At 42.2% G+C, this 20,373-nt stretch overlaps 2 protein-coding genes across 3 annotated transcripts in view; both read right to left on the reverse strand.

Moving 5' to 3' along the window:
- The window catches only part of LOC142159934 (gastrula zinc finger protein XlCGF66.1-like), a 112,617-nt gene extending 92,255 nt beyond the window's left edge, over positions 1-20,362 (reverse strand). For both annotated transcript variants that reach the window (XM_075214830.1, XM_075214825.1), the window contains exons 1-3: positions 20,050-20,362; positions 17,970-18,074; positions 17,212-17,403 (exon numbers count right to left, since the gene is read on the reverse strand). In XM_075214830.1, the coding sequence (XP_075070931.1) occupies positions 17,212-17,403; positions 17,970-18,038 (261 nt within the window). In that variant the 5' untranslated portion in view covers positions 18,039-18,074; positions 20,050-20,362. The remainder of the gene's footprint in view (positions 1-17,211; positions 17,404-17,969; positions 18,075-20,049) is intronic.
- On the reverse strand, positions 576-16,820 carry LOC142159937 (uncharacterized). The gene is made up of 4 exons (XM_075214832.1): positions 16,539-16,820; positions 14,765-14,862; positions 14,494-14,602; positions 576-3,688 (listed from the first exon to the last, which is right to left on the reverse strand). Exons 1-4 carry the CDS (start codon positions 16,594-16,596, stop codon positions 2,697-2,699), a joined length of 1,257 nt encoding a protein of 418 aa, XP_075070933.1. The 5' UTR covers positions 16,597-16,820; the 3' UTR covers positions 576-2,696.
- Positions 20,363-20,373: the final 11 nt, after the last annotated feature.

Raw genomic sequence — 20,373 nt, forward strand, 5'->3', positions numbered from 1 at the left:
CTTTTATCTTTTGATCTTTGTTAAATTATATAGAAGCTACGCTGCTGTTTCCACAAGAGCTGCTGTTTTCAAATATTTTGCTGCCTGGCTGATGTGATGACTTCTTCACTGATGTGTGGCCAGAAAAAGTGGATTTGGGAAAAAAAAACCTGTTGAGATTGAAGAAGTGGCGCAGCACTGAGGAGCTACCGTGTCATCTGTATTATTCCAATATATATAAAGCACCAAAAGAAAAAAAATAAACTTTATTAATTTAAGTGTAAGTAAAACAAACACATTTTATATAAGTTATATATTATAATTAAACATTTTGCACCTGAAAGACTATTTTTATTGGGGGCTGAAAATGCCCCCCTTAGTAGCTGACCATGCCTCCCTGGTGGCTGGTCACACCCCTTTTGGTGGCTGGTCACACCCCTTTAGCGGTACACACACAAGGTTTCACGGGCCCCAACCATTGCATTCATCCACTGGGGTCTTCATGCCCCAGTTACACACTGTTCAAGGGCTATCCCCTTATCATCTGCTTCTTTTAAATAATCTTAAGAAAAATCAGAAGTCCATTTGGTTGGTAATTAGATTTTATTCTCTTATTACTATTAGCATTATTATCATCATACAATTCCATCTCATGCACTGTACTGTCATTTAATCTATTTATTCCCAATATAAAGCATACAAAGTATACATACAAAATAAAGTCAAACTGAACGTAGAACATATTTTATCATTCAGTGAACAAACTACAGTAGACAATATGAGATATAATTTAACATAAGTCAACAATGTACTTTAACTTGCATAGAAAGGGGGACAACTATAGAAAATATTAAAATATTTTAATGCTTAAAGTGTTATATATATTAAAACATCACATCAATTAAAGCACAATGACCAACGACACTCAGTGCAGGCAGCCATTTTGGAGGGCATTCTTTAGAATGCAGCTCCCAGAAACCCTCTCTGCTACCTGAATATTGGGAGTCTGAAGCATTTAAATGACTAACAAAAAGACCGACAGCCATGAGTTTCCTGAGTTCCATATCATCTTACAAGTATTTCATTTTATCAATATGTATATGAAAGGAGCCATCAAGATGTTATTTAAACCGGTGGTAGTCATTTACTTAGCTCTCCAAATGCTGACAGAGCATACAGCGACATTACAATACCGAAGAGTATAAGAGTAGTATAAGACTATAACTGCGACAATGATAACATTTAGTGAGAGGTAATAGACAGACTCAGTGACTGCCAAGTGTAAAATCCGACTTTCACAAACCTCTCCAGCACTGAACGACATCCCTTGTAATGGACACAATGTCGCTGTGTGATCTGTCGGCATTTAGAAAGCCGAAAAAACATACCACACCGATTTAAACAAACATCCTCAACTTTCTAAATCAAGTCCAACAAGGTGAGAGAGGTTCTTACTATTTATATAGGAGACGATGAATCTGCTTAAAAAAAACACAGAATTGCTGAAAACACTGGAGATAATTTACTGAATGGAAAAATACAGCCCACAGAGCATTTCACTATAAGGAAATACGTATATTAATTGAAAATATGTCTAAAAATCCTGCCTACTATTTTAAGACCACACTCTACATTACTGTCAACTTTTCCCATTTTTTCGCCAAAAAATACTGTTCTTTCAAGCCTCATTTTACGTCTTAAATCATGAGTGAGGGGACAGTGGGACGAAGCCTGACTTCAGCAATCCCAAATCAAATGCAAAATTCTTCAGGGGATTAAAAGGCCCTGCATCATCCCGCTAAACCAAAAAGGTCCCCATTACAACCTTACTCTCCAGCCTTTACACCTCATTTAAAAATCTTGCTATACAAAACAAAAACATGCAGGAGAAACACAAGGCTGGATCCACTTAGCTCCTCCCAGAAATTAAAAGGTTTACACCCCTGCAAGAGGCATCTTAACCCACCAAGCCACAAACATACCTGTGCAAATGCGTGTGTTTGTACAAAAAATAGCCATATAGCATCACAAAACTGCATTTGTTCTGTAGGCCCACATTTCTATAGCTTTGTAAATGACTCCCATTGAGACAGTAAAAGATTACAGAACAAATTATATAAACCATCCCACACCATCAAGTAGAGTATTACATAGTAATGTTATAGTGTCCCAGATTGCACATTATGTCCAGCCATCTGCCAGGAATATATAACAAAAATGTGGTCTGTTATTAATAAGGAGGGTGATGTCGGTCTAATAGAATAAGAGCGATATGTTCTAGTCTTATGTTGATGACACACATTATATCTTCCTCTGTGAAAGGTTTTCATTTTTAACTTATTTATATACATAAACCATTGAAGTTAAAATACCTTTGAGTATACATTCTGTAAAGGGGTTTATGCTGATTTTTAGCATTTATATTTATAAATAACACTTCCTTTACAATATTTAGAGTATTGCTGCAAGTCTGTTATATGTCTCAGCTCGTGGAAATTGCTTTTCTCCTGTGTGTATTTTCCAATGTCTAACAAGATTTTTCACACTCAAAGCATTAAAATGACTTTTCATTTATGTGTGTTTTGTGATGTTTAACACAATCTGATTCATGTGTAAAACATTTCCCACACTGAAACCACTGAAATGGTTTCTCACCAGTGAACTCTATTATGTACACTAAGCTTAGATTTTTGTGTAAAACATTTCCCACACTGTGATCATGGATATGGTTTCTTACCTGTGTGAATTCTCTGATGTACAACAAGATATGATTTATGTGCAAAAAATTTCCCACACTCAGAACATGGAAATGGTTTAACACCAGTGTGAATTCTCTGATGTACAACAAGATGTGATTTATGTGCAAAACGTTTCCCACATTCAGAACATGGAAATGGTTTCTCACCTGTGTGAATTCTCTGATGTACAATAAGAGCTGATTTCTGTGTAAAAGTTTTTCCACACAGACAACACGGAAATGGCTTCTCACCTGTGTGAGTTCTCTGATGTTTAACAAGATCTGATTTTCGTGTAAACCATTTCCCACATTCTGAACACAGAAATGGTTTCTCACCTGTGTGAGTTCTCTGATGTACAACAAGATCTGGTTTCTGTGTAAAACTTTTCCCACACTCCGAACACGGAAATGGTTTCTCTCCTGTGTGACTTCTCTGATGTACAACTAAATGTGATTTATGTGCAAACCATTTCCCACAGTCTGAACATGGAAATGGTTTTTCACCTGTGTGAATTCTTTGATGTATAAGAAAATGTGATTTATGTGCAAAACATTTCCCACATTCCAAACATGGGAATGGTTTCTTACCTGTATGAGTTCTATTATGTTCACCAAGGTCTGATTTTCGTGTAAATCTTTTTCCACAGTGAGAACTTGGAGATGATTTCTCACCTGTGTGACTTCTCTGATGTCTAACAAATTTTGACTGATTCATAAAACATTTACCACATTCAGAACAAGGAAATATTGTACCACCTGTATGTCCTATTCCATGTGTAACAATATCAGAGTTATCAGGAGAACATTCCTGATGATTACAGGCATCAGATGATTTATCTGCAATTTCAAATGCTGGATGTATATTTAGGTTAATGGGGTTGTCTCCAGGAGAATTTTGCGTATCCTCCATTTTGAAATCTGGAGATAAAACGAGATATCCCTCCGAGGTATTCCTCCTTTTGCGTCTCTTTGCTGGAAATTAAATAAACGTAGTTAAATAGATGTCTTTATTCATTGAGGAGTACATTTTCATACTATTAGTGAGTTCATTAAGATTTTTTTTTATCATCAATCGTTTTTATTGAAATTTTTTTTTAAGTAAATGGGGGGTACAGAAGAAAAAAAAAAGGGGGGGGGGGAAAGGGGGGGGGGGGAGTTCGAACACACCAATATAGCATTTGCAAATTACAGACAGTATACAATTTATAGTATTCAGTTTACTGTGGAACTTTAAACTAACTCACCAGACCTGGCCTAGGACTTGGAAAACCCGACATAAACACTCAATCAGGGCGCAACTATTGACAAAGAACCGCCAATAGCAGGGGGAGAAGAAGAAATATTTACAGGAGCCCCACCCCCGTCGGTCACGTAGACATGCCATTCAAACCATTTCATCAATGGGGAAGATGGTCTCATTGAATAAGGGACATCTAGTGTTTCCATTTCAAACGCATACTGGACTTTGGTAATTACCTTTGACAGAGAGGGGGGGAGCGTTCATTAAGATTTTTAATTTGAATTTGCAAACTACAAACACTTTATTACAATTATGACTTGTGGAACAGATACTGCATTGGCTTAAAACATAACACAACTGCATTAGTAAGCACATTGCATAGACCCAGCCTCAGTGACAGGCAGATTACACAGTCACATTGGATAACTTCAGCCAAATAACAGACTTTGGTGAGTAATATTTTGCAAGCATACATATTGCCCAGCCAGATGTGAGCTACATTATCAGCATATCCTATCCATGCACCTACACTAGTCGGAGTTCTCCATGTTGACACAATGGTAGCAAAAAAAATTTAGTGAAGCAGCATCAATATGTCTGTATGACCAACCTCTGGTAGTTTAGCCCTGCAGCTAGAGTCTTCTGCTACTAATTTAGACTGAAGCTTGGATGTAGACAGGCACCGAGAGGGAAGGAGAACAGCAAGACCGAGGAGTATAGCAAAGTAAAACATTACAACAATGAAGGCACAGAGCAGAGGAGAGCATCGGGACAATGTAGAAGACTGGAGCAGGGCACAAATGGGTAACACCAGAAAGCAGAAGAAAGCATAAGGGTAGTGCAGGATAGAGAGAGAGACCAGAAGATGAAGAGCATTCAAACACAAAGATTGGAAATTAGCTATTGTGCAAAGATGAGGTATGTGGTTATAGTTCATGTGCAAAAGAAAAAGAAGGATTATTTTTACTTACTGTAAAATCCATTTCTCGGATTCCATTGGGGGACAGTAGTAGGAGGAGCCATTGTCAGTTTTATAGCAAAGCCCAGAAGAGAGGACCTAACTACGTGTAACAACAGAATACCTAGAATATAAACAACAAAGAGGGAGAAAGGGGAAGGAGTGCAGTGTCCCCCAATGGACTCAGAGAAATAGATTTTACTGTGAGTAAAAAGTCCTCTTCTCTTTCCTGCCATTGGGAGACACTGTGACAATCGGGACATTCCAAAGTGGAATTTCTCTGAAACAGTGTGTAACACAATGTGCACACAGCTTGCAACAAACAAACTCTGGAAAAGGTGTGGACAGACAACCGCGTAGTGGGTCCAGTACAACTGTTTGGCCAAAGGAACCAGATGCGCTTCCCAGGAAGCAGCAACTTCCCTGGGTAAATGAGAATGCAACACAACTGGCACAGATCTAGCCGCTCAACGTAAGACAAATGAGTAGTGAATGTTATCAAACAACAATAGAGTCCTTATGTGCCACCCACCCACTCTTGAGGACTCCAATGGGGGTAGGAACTGATGTGAGTGAGTTCTCTGTACATCATTGCGGAATTAGTGGCGCTATATAAATAGCTGCTGCTGCTGATGATGAAAAGTTTGGTCTGACAAACCAAAGCTGTACTGTCCACATAGCCTCTGAGAGCCTGAACCACAGTCAGAATGTGCAAAGAACATCAGAAAATGGGAACTAGGACAAAATGTTGGAAGCACAATCTCAAGGTTCAAGGGAAATAGAAAGTCCCCTTCCGCACACGAGAACTTTCTGTGAAGCACCTCAAAAAGAAAAAAACAGAAAAAGTGAGCAAACCTGGACGTCAAAACCGTGGGTGAAAACTGTGACCTTCACTCCACGGAATATAAGCATTCCACACATGGTAGTAATTAGGAGAGGAATGGTTGACCACACCTTAGTCACTGTCTGCACCATCTTGGGGGAAGAAATCTCTGCCCAGAAGAAACACGGTTTCAGCAGCCCCAACACCAAAGTAGACATCAAAAAGAGGACCCTGGACCAGAAGAATGGGACAATGATATACCATGGCAGGTGCGCCTAATCTTGGGCCACCAGAAGGTGGCCACCCTTATTGATTGTAGCTTTTTTAACACCTGCAAGAGCATGGAAATAGCGGAAATAGATACACCCGGCAAAACTTTAAATGGATCGCCATGGCATCCTTGTGTGTAGACCTGGGGACTTTGAACCAAGAAATACAGACACAATGCCAAGAGATATACCTCTGGCATTGTGTTCCAAGTATTGAGCCAGCTAAGCCATCACATTTTTATACAGTTATTCTACACTTAATGGTGAAAACCACACTAACACACACCAGAGAAGAATGCAAGACCCCACCAATAAAACAAAGAAGGTCAAATATTTCAGTTGATTCTGAGGCTGTATGGTAATACAGTCAATCTGGTCACTATAGGTAAAGAGACACACCACACACACACTACTCAAGGGTAAGCAAGGTAGGACAGTGTGAAGTAGTAAACAAGTAAAGCATTACAGACTGTCTCGTAAGCAAACAATACCAGATGAGGGAGCATAGCACAAGAGAAACAACACATTTGCAGGAAAAATGGAATCTCCCGCTAAAGTAGCTTGTCTTCTTCACCGCGACGTCACTATGACTGCACAAGCCGTTCTCTCCGATAAAGGAGACCCACTGCAGTGGTGCTGCTGGTCTGTCTACAAGATAATTTAGAATTATATTTGGCACAAGTATCATGTTGCTCCGACTTTCCAATGGACTCTTTATTCTTGGAAGTCGTTTTCTCAGAAATTTAAAACACAGAAAAAAAATAGAATACACCAGACCCATGTTTCCTTATTTATATAATAATTGTATACAATATATAAATGTCATTAATTTTGAATAGAAAACAATATATGAATTCAACTATGAGTTACTGACACTGTAAGTGCAGCCAATCAACAAAAGACTGCACTGTCCACACTAGTGTTGCAGGCTTTTTAGTGGACCCTTCAGTCTTGGAAGTCCTCTATATCGCGCACAGAACTTTGCTCACTACTGTGTCACTATGGCTGCACAAGCTGTTCTCTCTGATAAAGGAGATATACTGCAGCGGCATTTACTTCTGTGTTCACCATTAGTACATGTGGCACAAGTATAGTGTTGTACAAATTTTCCAGACCCTTAAGACTTGGAAGTCCCTTTCTCAGACATAATGGTGACATTTAAAACATAGAGAAAGAATAGCAAACACCAGACGTGCTTCTTCTAATCCACGCAAACAATGTATATAATAAGAACCTATATAGCCATAAAGAGAAAATGATAATTGATATATATGTGTTCCTGGTGAGGCAACACACAAGACACCTGAGGGTGAACGGAATCACAAGCTATTTTACTTTAGTATTGTTGTGTTAGTATAATGTGGTAATAACAGGCTAAGTGGCGCTAGTTGGTCACCTCTTCAGGCCTGGAAACACAGGATTCTCCCCCACAGGATAAAAAACACCTATTTGGACCCAAGTGAAGCCACTTTGAGTCAGGCAGCTGGCCTGAGTTACAACCAGAGCTAGCTCCCTATTGCAGTATGGTGAAGAATATGTGAAGGTCTACGTGAGTCTACCAGACAAAAGGTGGAGGTTGTGAGTGGCAAACCTTGTTAGGAAGTGTTGCTTAAATAAATTAAATTATATATAAATAAATTATTTGCTGCATGTGCAGAAATGAACAAGGTTATGCAAAGTTTGATCACAAACGAAATGTACTAAATTACCATTGTCCTGTGGTCACTTTTGGTCTTTGGAGAGACAGAAGAGAATCAGTGTATCTGTGCAATGTTCAAGTAGAAGTTAAAGGAGTGCTGTTTTGTTACACTGAAGAAAATACTTTAAAACAGATGAAAGTTAAAAGCCGGTGTGAGGACACCAGGATTGGATCCAAACCTCACTACATACCTGGTTCTCTAGGTTCACAGGTAAGGAGACAGGAAAGAGATAATAATCCCTTTTATTAAACAAAGTGCACACACTTAGTACAATACAAGAATGCTCCCCAATGAGAAATTTGTTCCCCCACCAAATATAACAACTGTCAGAAAATCACCAGTGAAAGTAAAAACTCCCCAACAAAGTCCCCAGCAGGTTACCTCCAAGCACAGAGTCCTAGCAGGCCCAAACTCATGGTAATAAAGTCCACAGCTGACAAACCAAGTGGGCCAGGGGTTCTGATCCATAAGGTGGGTCTATGTATCTTGCTGATCTCAGCCGCTTAGCCAACACTCCACCAGCTTGGTAGGACCCTGGGTATTAGTCTCCCTACCGATGTAGGCTCACCAATTACCCAAAATCTGCGAATGTCTCCCGATGGAGTGGTGACAGAATCAGTCCTAGAGGTACACTGTCCGACTGTCTGATTGTCTCAAGAAGCTCCTGCTTCAAGCATTCCTTTCTGGCCCTGAGAGAATACGGTTACTCTCAATCAGTCCAAGTCCTTGGTCTCTCAAGACTCTCCAACAACCCCCTCCCGAGACATCTCATTTTTCTCCCTTCTCAAAAGACACTCGATCCTGACCACCTCCCTGGGTCAACCCCCCGCTCATTGTCCTCTTGTAATTGGTGGTGTGAAGAATTTGGGTGGTAACAGGGGTGGAAGTAGAGCATGACATCAGTGGTCTCCCACTTGCAATGATGGTGCCATTCAGACTGCATTGAAGAGTTGCTGGAACAAGAGTTATCAAACAGGAAGAGTCCACTTCCTGATTTTAGAGAAGGTTCTGTCCCTCTTGTTTTTAACCCCGTCCACTGTTGTTTATGTTACAGGGACCACAGCTGTTTCACACTTCCTGTGAGCTGACTCCCCCCCTCCCTCTCTGGACACAGAGCAATAACAGATCTGGCCACTGGGTGGCATTTAATAACAGAGTGGGCCACAGTTGTTCAATTGGCCCAATGAGGACAGACCGGGTTGGCACGATATTCCCAATATAAGGCCTGGGTCTGTCACATGATTTCCCTTTATTAAATCAATGGGACAGTTGAAGTCTGGTAGTCGGGCTCCAGATGTTCTCCATGGCCCGATGGGTTCCTTGATGAAGGGTTCTCCTCCTCTTCTGGAAAGTCCATACACATTTGAGTGGTCCTTCCCTTTTTTGTGCGAGATTATAAAGTTTGAACCTTGTAATGCTAAACTCCACCGTAGTGCACCCCAGCAGATCTTTGTAACCAGTAAAGGGGGTTGTGGTCTATAAACTCTTGCCCATAGATGTATGGTTGTAATTTCTTTAGGGCCCACACTATGGCCAGGCATTCTTTTTCAATGGTGGCATAGGCTACCTCTCTATCCACTAGCTTTCGGGATAAATAGACCACTGGGTGTTCATGCCCATCCTCCCCCACTTGGCTGAGCACAGCACCGAGTCCACAGCCAGAACCATCTGTCTGTACCAGAAATTGTTTCTTGAAGTCTGGGGCTGCTAACACTGGGGACTGGGTCAATGCTGCATTCAGGGCCTCAAAGACTCCCTCATACTCTGGAGTCCATTCTACATGCCTGGAGTACTTCTTCTTTGTCGAGTCAGGAGCCTGGCAACAGTGCTATACTGAGGCACGAATATTCTGTAGTACCCTGCAATCCCAAGGATCACTCGTTCTTGATTTTGGTTGGCGGATCAGGGCCACTGAACAATGGTTTCTCCTTTTTACGGTTCTGGTCGAATGGTTCCTCCACCAATACGGTGCACTTCTGTCATGCCCATGAAGCACTTGTCCAGGTGAATGGTCAACCCCAGCCTGCCTGACTCTCCTCAGGACCTCTGACACTTGCACTAAGTGGTCGTCCCACATCTAGCTGAAGATGGCAATCTCATCTAAGTAAGCATGGGCAAATTCCTGACAACCACCCCCCCCCCCCCCCCCAACAGGTCATCAACTATCCATTGGAATGTGACTGCAGCATTTTTCATCCCAAAAGGCATAGTCGTACTCAAACAATCCCCTCGGGGTGGGGGGAATTTGCCAATAGCCCTTACTCAGATCCAAGATGGACACAAACTTGGCTGCCCCTAGCCTGTCTAGTAGCTCCTCTATCTGGAAAATGGGTAAGCATCAGTTTTCGGTAGTCCATGCAGAAGCGGGTGGTCCCATACTTTTTTGGGACCAACACCACCCCTGCAGCCCATGGACTATTGGAATTCATAATTACTCCTAAGGCCAGTATTTCATCTATCTCCTTTAGTACTTGGACCAGTACTGCGGGAGTCATGCAGTATGCCACCTGCCTTATGGGCTTCGCCTCCCCCATGTCTACATGGTGGATGGCCAGGTGGGTATGCCTGGACATACAGGTAAAATGGGCCTGCTCCTTCTCCAGCACCTCCCTTATTTCCTGTCTCTGCCCCTCTCCTAGCAGCATCCCCACTGTCTCCACCCCTTTTTCCTCTCTCACCTCCCCTATCATTTCCAGTAGGAGGTGAACACACCACCATTGCTGCCATCTGCCAAATAACCCTTTAGTCGATTGATCTGGAAGGTTTTTAGCCAGGTTTCCTCATCATCCAGCGCTACTGCATAGTTGACCAGCCCTACCTGCCTCACCACTTTGTGTGGGCCGTCCCAGGTGGCCTGATGTTTATTCCGCCTCACAGGGACTAGCACCATCACCTTCTGTCCTGGGTTTGGCTTCCTATCATGAGTGTGGGCATCGTACCACTCTTTCTGCTAGCCTGGGCTCCCTTTAAATGGCCTTGCACGAGCTGCGCTAATCTCTTCATCCTCTCCACATATCTACATATTGCAGGATAGGCTGCTCATTGGCCTGGAACTTCTCTCCCAGCTCTCTCTAACCAGGTCTAGGAGGCCTCGTAAGGTGCTCCATCATATTGGAAAAGTCATTGTTTGTCACCAAACTGTTCTTGGATGGTTGGGAGAAGTTGCTCTTGGAGGATGTTTTGGTACCATTCTTTATTCATGGCTGTGTTCTTAGGCAAAATTGTGAGTGAGCTCACTCCCTTGGCTGAGAAGCAACCCCACACATGAATGGTCTCAGGATGCTTTACTGTTGGCATGACTCATGACTGATTGTAGCACTCACTTTTCCTTCTCCGGACAAGCATTTTTCCAGATGCCCCAAACAATCTGAAAGGGGGAAATGACTTTACCCCAGAGAAAATGACTTTACCCCAGTCCTCAGCAGTCCAATCCCTGTACCTTTTGCAGAATATCAGTCTGTCCCTGATGTTTTTCCTGGAGAGAAGTGGCATCTTTCCTGGCCTTCTTGACACCAGGTCATCCTCCAAAAGTCTTCGCCTCACTGTGTGTGCAGATGCGATCACACCTGCCTGCTGCCATACCTGAGCAAGCTCTGCACTGGTGGTGCCCAAATCCCACAGCTGAATCAACTTTAGGAGACAATCCTGGCGCTTGCTGGATGTTCTTGGGCGCCCTGAAGCCTTCTTCACAACTATTGAACCTCTCTCCTTGAAGTTCTTGATGATCAGATAAATGGTTGATTTAGGTGCAATCTTACTAGCAGCAATATCCTTGCCTGTGAAGCCCTTTTTGTGCAAAGCAATGATGACTGCCTGTGTTTCCTTGGTTTCCATTGTTCCCCTGTTAACCATGGTTAACAGGTGAACAATGATTTCAAGCACCATGCTCCCTTTAAAGCTTTCAATCTGTTATTCTATCTCAATCAGCATGACAGACTCAATCTCAGCCTTGTCCTCATCAACACTCTCACCTGTGTTATCGAGAGAAACACTGATCTGATGTCCGCTGGTCCTTTTGTGGCAGGGCTGAAATGCAGTGGAAATGTTGTTTTTGGGATAAAGTTCATTGTCATAACAAAGAGGGACTTTGAAATTAATTGCAATTCATCTGATCACTCTTCATGACATTCTGGAGTATGTGCAAATTGCCATCATAAAAACTAAGACAGCAGACTTTGTGAAAAATAATATTTGTGTCATTCTCAAAACTTTTGGCCATGACTGTGCATTCATGTTTAAAAATCTGAGTTAATAGGTGCAGTCACTTTATTATGCACCAAAACACGAATCACTAGCAGAATTTACTACCACAGGTCCTTTCCTATTACAAATAACATATTGAGAACCAGACATTAAGGAATTATTACACATGGAAGATAATGGGTAATGTCATATGTGGTAGTGAACAGGGAGGAGCCCAGAAAAATTCCTAGAGTAACCCGACATTAACATATCCCTTCACTTTCCTTTCTTTTTATACACTAATACCCTTCTATCTTCCTCTCCCCCCTCCACTGCACACAGGTACCCAATCCCTTCCCATCTCCTCCGCTCCCTCTCTCTTGAAGCCTGCTCCCACCTTGCACACCTCCTCAACCCATCCCTCTCCTCTGGAATCTCCCCCTCTACTTTTAAACAAGGTCTTGTCTCCCCCATACTCAAGAAACCGTCCCTTGATCCCGCCTTTCTCTCTAATTACCACCCTATTTCACTTCTTCCTTTTGCCTCCAAACTCCTTGAATGGGTTGTCTATAACCGTCTCACCTCCTTTCTCTTCTCTCACTCACTCCTTGACCCGCTCCAATCTGGTTTTCGCCCCCTCCACTCCACTGAAACTGCCCTCACTAAGGTCACTAATGACCTTCTCCTCGCTAAATCCAATAGACACTACTCCCTTCTTATCCTTCTTGACCTCTCTGCTGCCTTCGATATCGTTGACCACGCACTCCTTTTGCAAACTCTCAAATTTATAAGCCTATGTAACACTGTCCTCTCCTGGTTTTTCTCTTACCTCACCAACCACTCCTTCTCAGTCTCTACTCATGATTCTACATAACCCCTCTTCCCCTACCTGTTGGAGTTCCTCAAGGCTCCGTTCTTGGCCCCATGCTTTTCTCCCTCTACACATCCTCCCTTGGTGTCCTCATCCGGTCCTTTGGCCTCCAGTACCACCTCTATGCTGATGATAGCCAGATTTATCTTTCATCCCCTGACCTCTCCCCTTCCCTTCTGTCTCGTGTCTTCTCCTGTCTCTCGGCCATCTCATCTTGGATGTCCCAACGCTTCCTTAAACTCAATATTTCCAAGACTGAGCTTATAGTTTTCCCCCCTTCCAGGACTCTCTCACCTCCCCCCCTCTCTATTTCTGTTAATAACTACCCTCATTTCTGTCCCCCAAGTCGGAAGCCTTGGGGTCATCCTTGATTCCTCCCTCTCATTCAAGTCTCACATTCTGTCCCTCTCAAAATCCTGCTACTTCCACCTTCGAAATATATCTAAGATACGTCCCTTTCTCACCACGGAAGCTACGAAAACCCCTGTTCACTCTGGCCTACCTGATTCTCACCTTAACCCTCTTAAGTCTATCCTCAATGCTGCTGCCCATCTCATTTCTCTCTCCCACCGTTCTGTCTCTGCAGTCTCCCTCCAACAGTCACTACATTGGCTCCCCATACCCTACAGAATTAAATTTAAAGTCCTCACCCTCACCTTTAAAGCTCTTAGTCAATCTTCCCCTTCCTACATCTCCAATCTCATCTCTACCTACACTCCTACCCGCCCCCTCCGCTCTGCCTGTGACCACTGCCTCACTACTTCACTGATCACCTCCTCTCATTCTCGTCTTCATGACTTTGCCTGGGCTGCTCCCCTGCTGTGGAACGATCATCCACGTTCCATCAGATTAGAATCTACTCTCAAAGGCTTCAAGCGTGCCCTTAAGACTCATTTCTTTATTCAAGTCTATCAGTCCTCCTCATAACTTCCTTGTCCTGGCTCTCTCCCCCAGTTAGTACCACCCTATTTGTGTCTCCCCCTTCCCTTTAGGATGTAAGTTCTCATGAGCAGGGACCTCTTTCCTTGTGTGCTCCTTCTACTGTTCCTTCACCCTCTGTACCTATTGGCTGCTTCTCTAGCTCTGTTTTCTCAGTTTTCTTAAGCTTCGGCCTTCTTCTCGCTGATTTCTACCATCCCTTTCACTATCTGTCCCAGATATAATCTGATTTGCTTTATCCTGTCACCTGTGTTTCTATATATTTTTGTATCATGTTGTGTCTTGGTTCTGTTTTCTGTATATGTAATGTACGGCGCTGCAAACCCTTTGTGGCGCCTTATAAGTCAATGATGATAATAATAATAATAATTATAGGTATGGAAGAGAGCACCTCCAAGCAAATACTTTATTAATTCGATCTGGGTGACTTAATTAAAGTGTAATTTTCAGGGATGCAATAACACGTGCTGCGGATGATACTGTCATTTGGTGGGTATTGTCCCATGGGCAATGCATATGCAGTAACGTCACATGACTCTCATGCCTATTGTCAGGGATAGAGTCACTATTGTACTGATGTATGAGAATGGCCAGAGCTCTTGGCTGGTAGCACAATGATATGATTTGGTGAGTACAACATGAGTCTAATAGGGGCTGATGGCTCCTGACTACCCCACTGGGCAGATATATCTTCTTCATTCGTTTGTGCTGACAGAGGAGGAAATAGCATAAGTGTTTGTTGTAGGGACTGAAGAAGTAGAATATGTGACTCTGTAATAAATGTTTCTTACTCACCTGTGCTGAGATCTGTAGGGATTTCCTCCTCCTTACACTGCTGATCACCCCTCACATACGTCTCTTCTTCTCCCTCTATAACTTCTATCTTATCACTCAGATTGTCACTCTAAATAACCCACAAATAACAAAATAACACGTTAATAATCTCTGATTTCATTAATGGAAAGTAAAGAGAAGAATATCAGTGTATAGGACCCACACAGTTGCTCTAGAGATCAAATAGTAAAAAGTCACGTTGGTATTTGGAGAAACCCTAAATTCCATCTACCTGATACTCCTGTGGGATACTGTGGTTTTCCTCTGTACAATCTTGAGAATAGAGGGGACGGGGGCATCTCTCTAGGGTATTTATGCTACTGGATCCATCTATAGGAAACATACATTTAGAGTCAGCTGTATATTAGCTTATGCTCTATCTCACACTTTATCTCATTCTCACAAATATAAAGCATCGGAAATTTGTGAAACTGTTGGTAAACGACACAGAAATGCTGAGGAGTGCCATCATACCGAAATCAAGGCTGTTTCAAGGATCTACTAAACTACAATCTCTATTCAGCTGCTGGACCCCACTGAGCTCATCTGTCAGCGTCCTGGACCACATGTCTAAAATACAGAGGCTGCGAACTCCATTACCCCAGGAGAGAAGTCAACACTATGGGGTATATTTACTAAACTGCGGGTTTGGAAAAGTGCAGATGTTGTCTATAGCAACCAATCAGATTCTAGCTGTCATTTTGTAGAATGCACTAAATAAATGAAAGCTAGAATCTGATTGGTTGCTATAGGCAACATCTCCACTTTTCCAAACCCGCAGTTTAGTAAATACAGCCCTATCTATCTATTCTCTCAACCTCCACCTTCATGTTGCTGACATTTATTGCCCCCTAGTGCCGTTTCCCAATTCTTTGACTACTCTGCTGCCTGGGTCACTCATTTCCTATCTGTTCACCAGTCTACTCTCATACTAGACTATTTCACTGACAACCCCACTATCACTACTGCAAAAAATTATTTCACTTACTTTCTCCTTTGTTCTCCACCGGTGGACCGATAATTATTAATATTTATTTATATAGCGCCAGCATCCTCTCATGGACTTCATCTCAAACCACTGTGACGGACCTTGTCTGCTCATTCTATAAAATCTGTAACGTTTCCTTCCCGCTCTGCGAACAGAACGTTCAGCCTCACCTTCATCATGCTCCCCCCACCTAAATATCCTCTACCCTTCCTGCTCTGCGAACACAACGTTCAGCCTCACCTTCATCATGCCCACCCCACCTAAATATCCTTTACCCTTCCCACTCTGCAAACACAAAGTTCAGCCTCCCCTTCATCATGCTCTCTCCACCTAAATATCCTCTACCCTTCCCACTCTGCGAACACAACGTTCAGCCTCACCTTCATCATGCTCCCCCCACCTAAATATCCTCTACCATTCCCACTCTGCGAACACAACGTTCAGCCTCACCTTCATCATGCTCTCTCCACCTAAATATCCTCTACCCTTCCCACTCTGCGAACACAACATTCAGCCTCACCTTCATCATGCTCACTCCACCTAAATATCCTCTACCCTTCCCACTCTGCGAACACAACATTCAGCCTCACCTTCATCATGCTCACTCCACCTAAATATCCTCTACCCTTCCCACTCTGCGAACACAACATTCAGCCTCACCTTCATCATGCTGCCCCCACTGCAACACCTAAATACTGTCTACCCTAACCACTTCTCATTTTCACTAATACTACTCCTCTCTCCTATAACGAACCTTTCATGACCTGCCAATAAGACCCTTTCTACAAAAAAAACCACTCGCTTCAGCCCTAAGCAATGGAGCTTCAGCCACCATATACATATCTCTCACAATGCAAACATCAACCGTAACCCACCATACAGACTCACTAACTGCAGAAGTGCTTACGATCACAATTCAACAACATAATTCCTTGTGCAGAGTGTAGAATAAGAGATTGATGTAGACTGAAGAAGGAAAATATGTCACTCTGTACTGCAATAAGTGTGTATTACTCACCTGTGCTGATATCTGTAGGGATTTCCTCCGCCTTACACTGCTGATCACTCCTCACCATACATCTCTTCTTCTCTCTCTGTATCTTCTACCTTAATATCAGTCAAGTCTTCACCCTAATTAACCCACAAAACTATAATAATGCCTGATTTCATTAAATGAGATTAAACAGAAGAATATCTGTGTATAAGACAACTCACAACTTCTCTAGAGATAATATAGACAGTAGTCACTTCGGTATTAGATGGTGAGATTTTAAATTCATCTACCTGACACTCATATGGGATACTGTGCGCTTTCTCTGTACAATCCAGGCTGGAACTTCTCTCTGGGGTACTTCTGTTGCAGGACCCATCTGTAGGAGACACACAATGACTGAATACATTGTTTTTTATGTGATTATCAGATGAAGTACATCTAGGTTGGCTTCAAAACGGCTCCTTGCTTTATAATAAATAAAACATTTCTCTTACCCAGTGATATGAGGGGTGGGGGATTGTCTATCATCATGTCCATGTACAGACCCTTGTGTCCTTCTAAATACTCCACCCCCTGCATGGAGAAATAGACAGTGACATCCTGACACCTTATAGGACCCTGACACACACAATGATACAGTCATCACCCAGACACATCCCCTGGTGTTACTGTATAATGTCCCATTCCCAGCAGTCACCTCTCCAGTCAGCAGCTGAATGATCTTGTTGGTGAGTTCTAGAATCCTCAGGTCATTGTCTCTCTCATGTATCAGTGAGTGAGGTGGAGGCACCGTGATGGGGCTCTGGGTCCTGCTCAATCCTCCTGACACACAGGGACGGCTGCTGGTTGTCTCACACTCACCAGATGTCTTCTTCACTATTGTATAATCCTGTGTATTGAGAGAGATGTCAATTAAAAAAGTGACAAATCCACCCTTTGAATACAGTCTATTTTACAGATACAGCCCATATCCTATATGTAACTGTTTCATATAAACAGAAAGGTGGAGTGTATAGCACATATCTCTCTAGCAGCTATCGCTATCTTCACCGAGTCCTCCATATATGGCGGCCCTCACAAATGAATCACCTTCTCTAGTAGGTGTAGTGCAACCAGCAGCATGATGTGGATGTACGGTTTGGAAGAACAGACCATTAAGATAACCCGGCTCACAGAAGATGGCAGGTGAGCGAAGACATTGCATATGGGAGTCGGCCACAGGTAGGTAAAGAAACACAGAATAAGCTAGATGACAAATATTATAATATAATTGTTTCTATAGGAAGTTAAGGGCCACAAATAAAATTTCTGGGTACATCCAATTGCACACTCCTGATATACAAAGTGGTTGAGAAATGTGTCCTTGTGTTTCTCCAAGGTCACCTCTCCCTCAGGTTCATGTTTTATTATTAGAGATAAGAGCGATGTCACTGTGACATTCCCAGAACCCCTCACCTCTCCAGTTAGCAGGTAGATGATCTCCAGGGTGAGATTTAATATCCTCTCACTCCTGTTCTTCTCCATTTTCAAAGACTCTCTGACTCCTCACAGATCAATCGCCTAGAAGTACATATAATAATAATAAACATCATCAGATATGAAATACAGATTGACCATAAAGTCCATCTCCTTTCCATAAGCCCTACAGGCCTGGTCAGTGCTTCTCTGAAGACTCTCTGATCCAGCTTCATAAGACTCATCAGAGACCTTCACACAATGCTGAGTTGCTTAAGGTTACACAAACTGTCCTCTTCTGTCCTGGAGACTTGTCCTCCAGACAACCATTTGGTACGTTGTGCTCTATTTCAAATCTGTAACAAATGTCTGAATTGGGGATTTATATGATATTTTCGGGAATACTCTATTCTATGTATTATCAGCGTATAGAAACATTGCTGAAAGTAGTCTGGTCACACGTCATAGAGAAAAAAGTGTAATTCTTTGAAAACTGACATAGAGGAAAACTCAGCAAAGCAGTTCTATGTCTCCACAGCATATAATGAGCCCACACACCATGGGGGCAGACTAGAGTGCCCTACAAATACGTCTTTCATGTAACACCCCCCTTTAATAGATATCTTTCTTATCCATAGGTGGGAATGACTGACCTAGAGATGTCCAGAGCATATCACACGTGCAGTAGGGTTGTTATCAAAGCCATCATCAACATACTGTGCTAGACATTGTTAATTACTTTGTTGTCAGTCCCTCACCTGTAACACACTACAGCAATCTCCGTGTCAGATGTTCAAACCGTAAACAGTGTGTGCTAAAACATGACTTATTACTTCCCATATATCACTGTACAGGGCCCTTTCCTCTATATAATAATAATAATCAGTGTGTGCTGGGAGTTATTACTCCCCATATATCTGTACAGTCCCCTCTATATACTAATAATAATCCCCCATATCAGTGTGTGCTGGGAGTTATTACTCCCCATATATCACTGTACAGTCCCCTCTCCTCTATATAATAATAATAATAATAATAATAATAATCCCCCATATCAGTGTGTGCTGGGAGTTATTACTCCCAATATATCACTGTACAGCCCCCTCTCCTCTATATAATAATAATCCCCCATATCAGTGTGTGCTGGGAGTTATTACTCCCCATATATCACTGTACAGTCCCCTCTCCTCTATATAATAATAATAAGCCCCCATATCAGTGTGTGCTGGGAGTTATTACTCCCCATATATCACTGTACAGTCCCCTCTCCTCTATATAATAATAATAATACCCCATATCCCTGTGTGCTGGGAGTTATTACTCCACATATATCACTGTACAGACCCCTCTCCTCTATATAATAATAATAATAATAATAATAATAATAATAATAATAATAATAATAATAATAATCCCCCATATCAGTGTGTGCTGGGAGTTATTACTCCCACATATCACTGCACAGTCCCCTCTCCTCTATATAATAATAATAATCCCCCATATCAGTGTGTGCTGGGAGTTATTACTCCCCATATATCACTGTACAGACCCCTCTCCTCTATATAATAATAATAATCCCCCATATCAGTGTGTGCTGGGAGTTATTACTCCCCATATATCACTGTACAGACCCCTCTCCTCTATATAATAATAATAATCCCCCATATCAGTGTGTGCTGGGAGTTATTACTCCCCATATATCACTGTACAGACCCCTCTCCTCTATATAATAATAATAATCCCCCATATCAGTGTGTGCTGGGAGTTATTACTCTCCATATATCACTGTACAGTCCCCTCTCCTCTATATAATAATAATAATCCCCCATATCAGTGAGTGCTGGGAGTTATTACTCCCCATATATCACTGTACAGACCCCTCTCCTTTATATAATAATAATAATCCCCCATATCAGTGTGTGCTGGGAGTTATTACTCCCCATATATCACTGTACAGTCCCCTCTCCTCTATATAATAATAATAATCCCCATATCAGTGTGTGCTGGGAGTTATTACTCCCATATATCACTGTACAGTCCCCTCTCCTCTATATAATAATAATATTATATAATACATTACCTCTGACCAGTCTCCCCGCAGTTACTTGATATGAATGTTGTGTATAGGAGACTATGACAAAATGGCCGCCGCTGATCTCAGCCGAGGACAGTTACATCAATGCCGGTTTTACTCCGGTGATCACATTCTACCAGTAACAAATAGTTTCTGCTATTTTGAAGCCATCTATTGTATTTTCCTACACAAATAAGAATATGTAACGTAAATTCTCTTTTCTACAAAAACATGGCCGCCGCCCTTATAAACGGGGACATATGGTGTTATACATTAAGTATACACGTGTTTCCCCCAGTGTTTGGTCCCGATAAGTGATCTGACAGATCC

This window comes from Mixophyes fleayi, chromosome 6 (assembly GCF_038048845.1).
Source record: "Mixophyes fleayi isolate aMixFle1 chromosome 6, aMixFle1.hap1, whole genome shotgun sequence".
Classification (NCBI taxonomy): Eukaryota; Metazoa; Chordata; class Amphibia; order Anura; family Limnodynastidae; genus Mixophyes; species Mixophyes fleayi.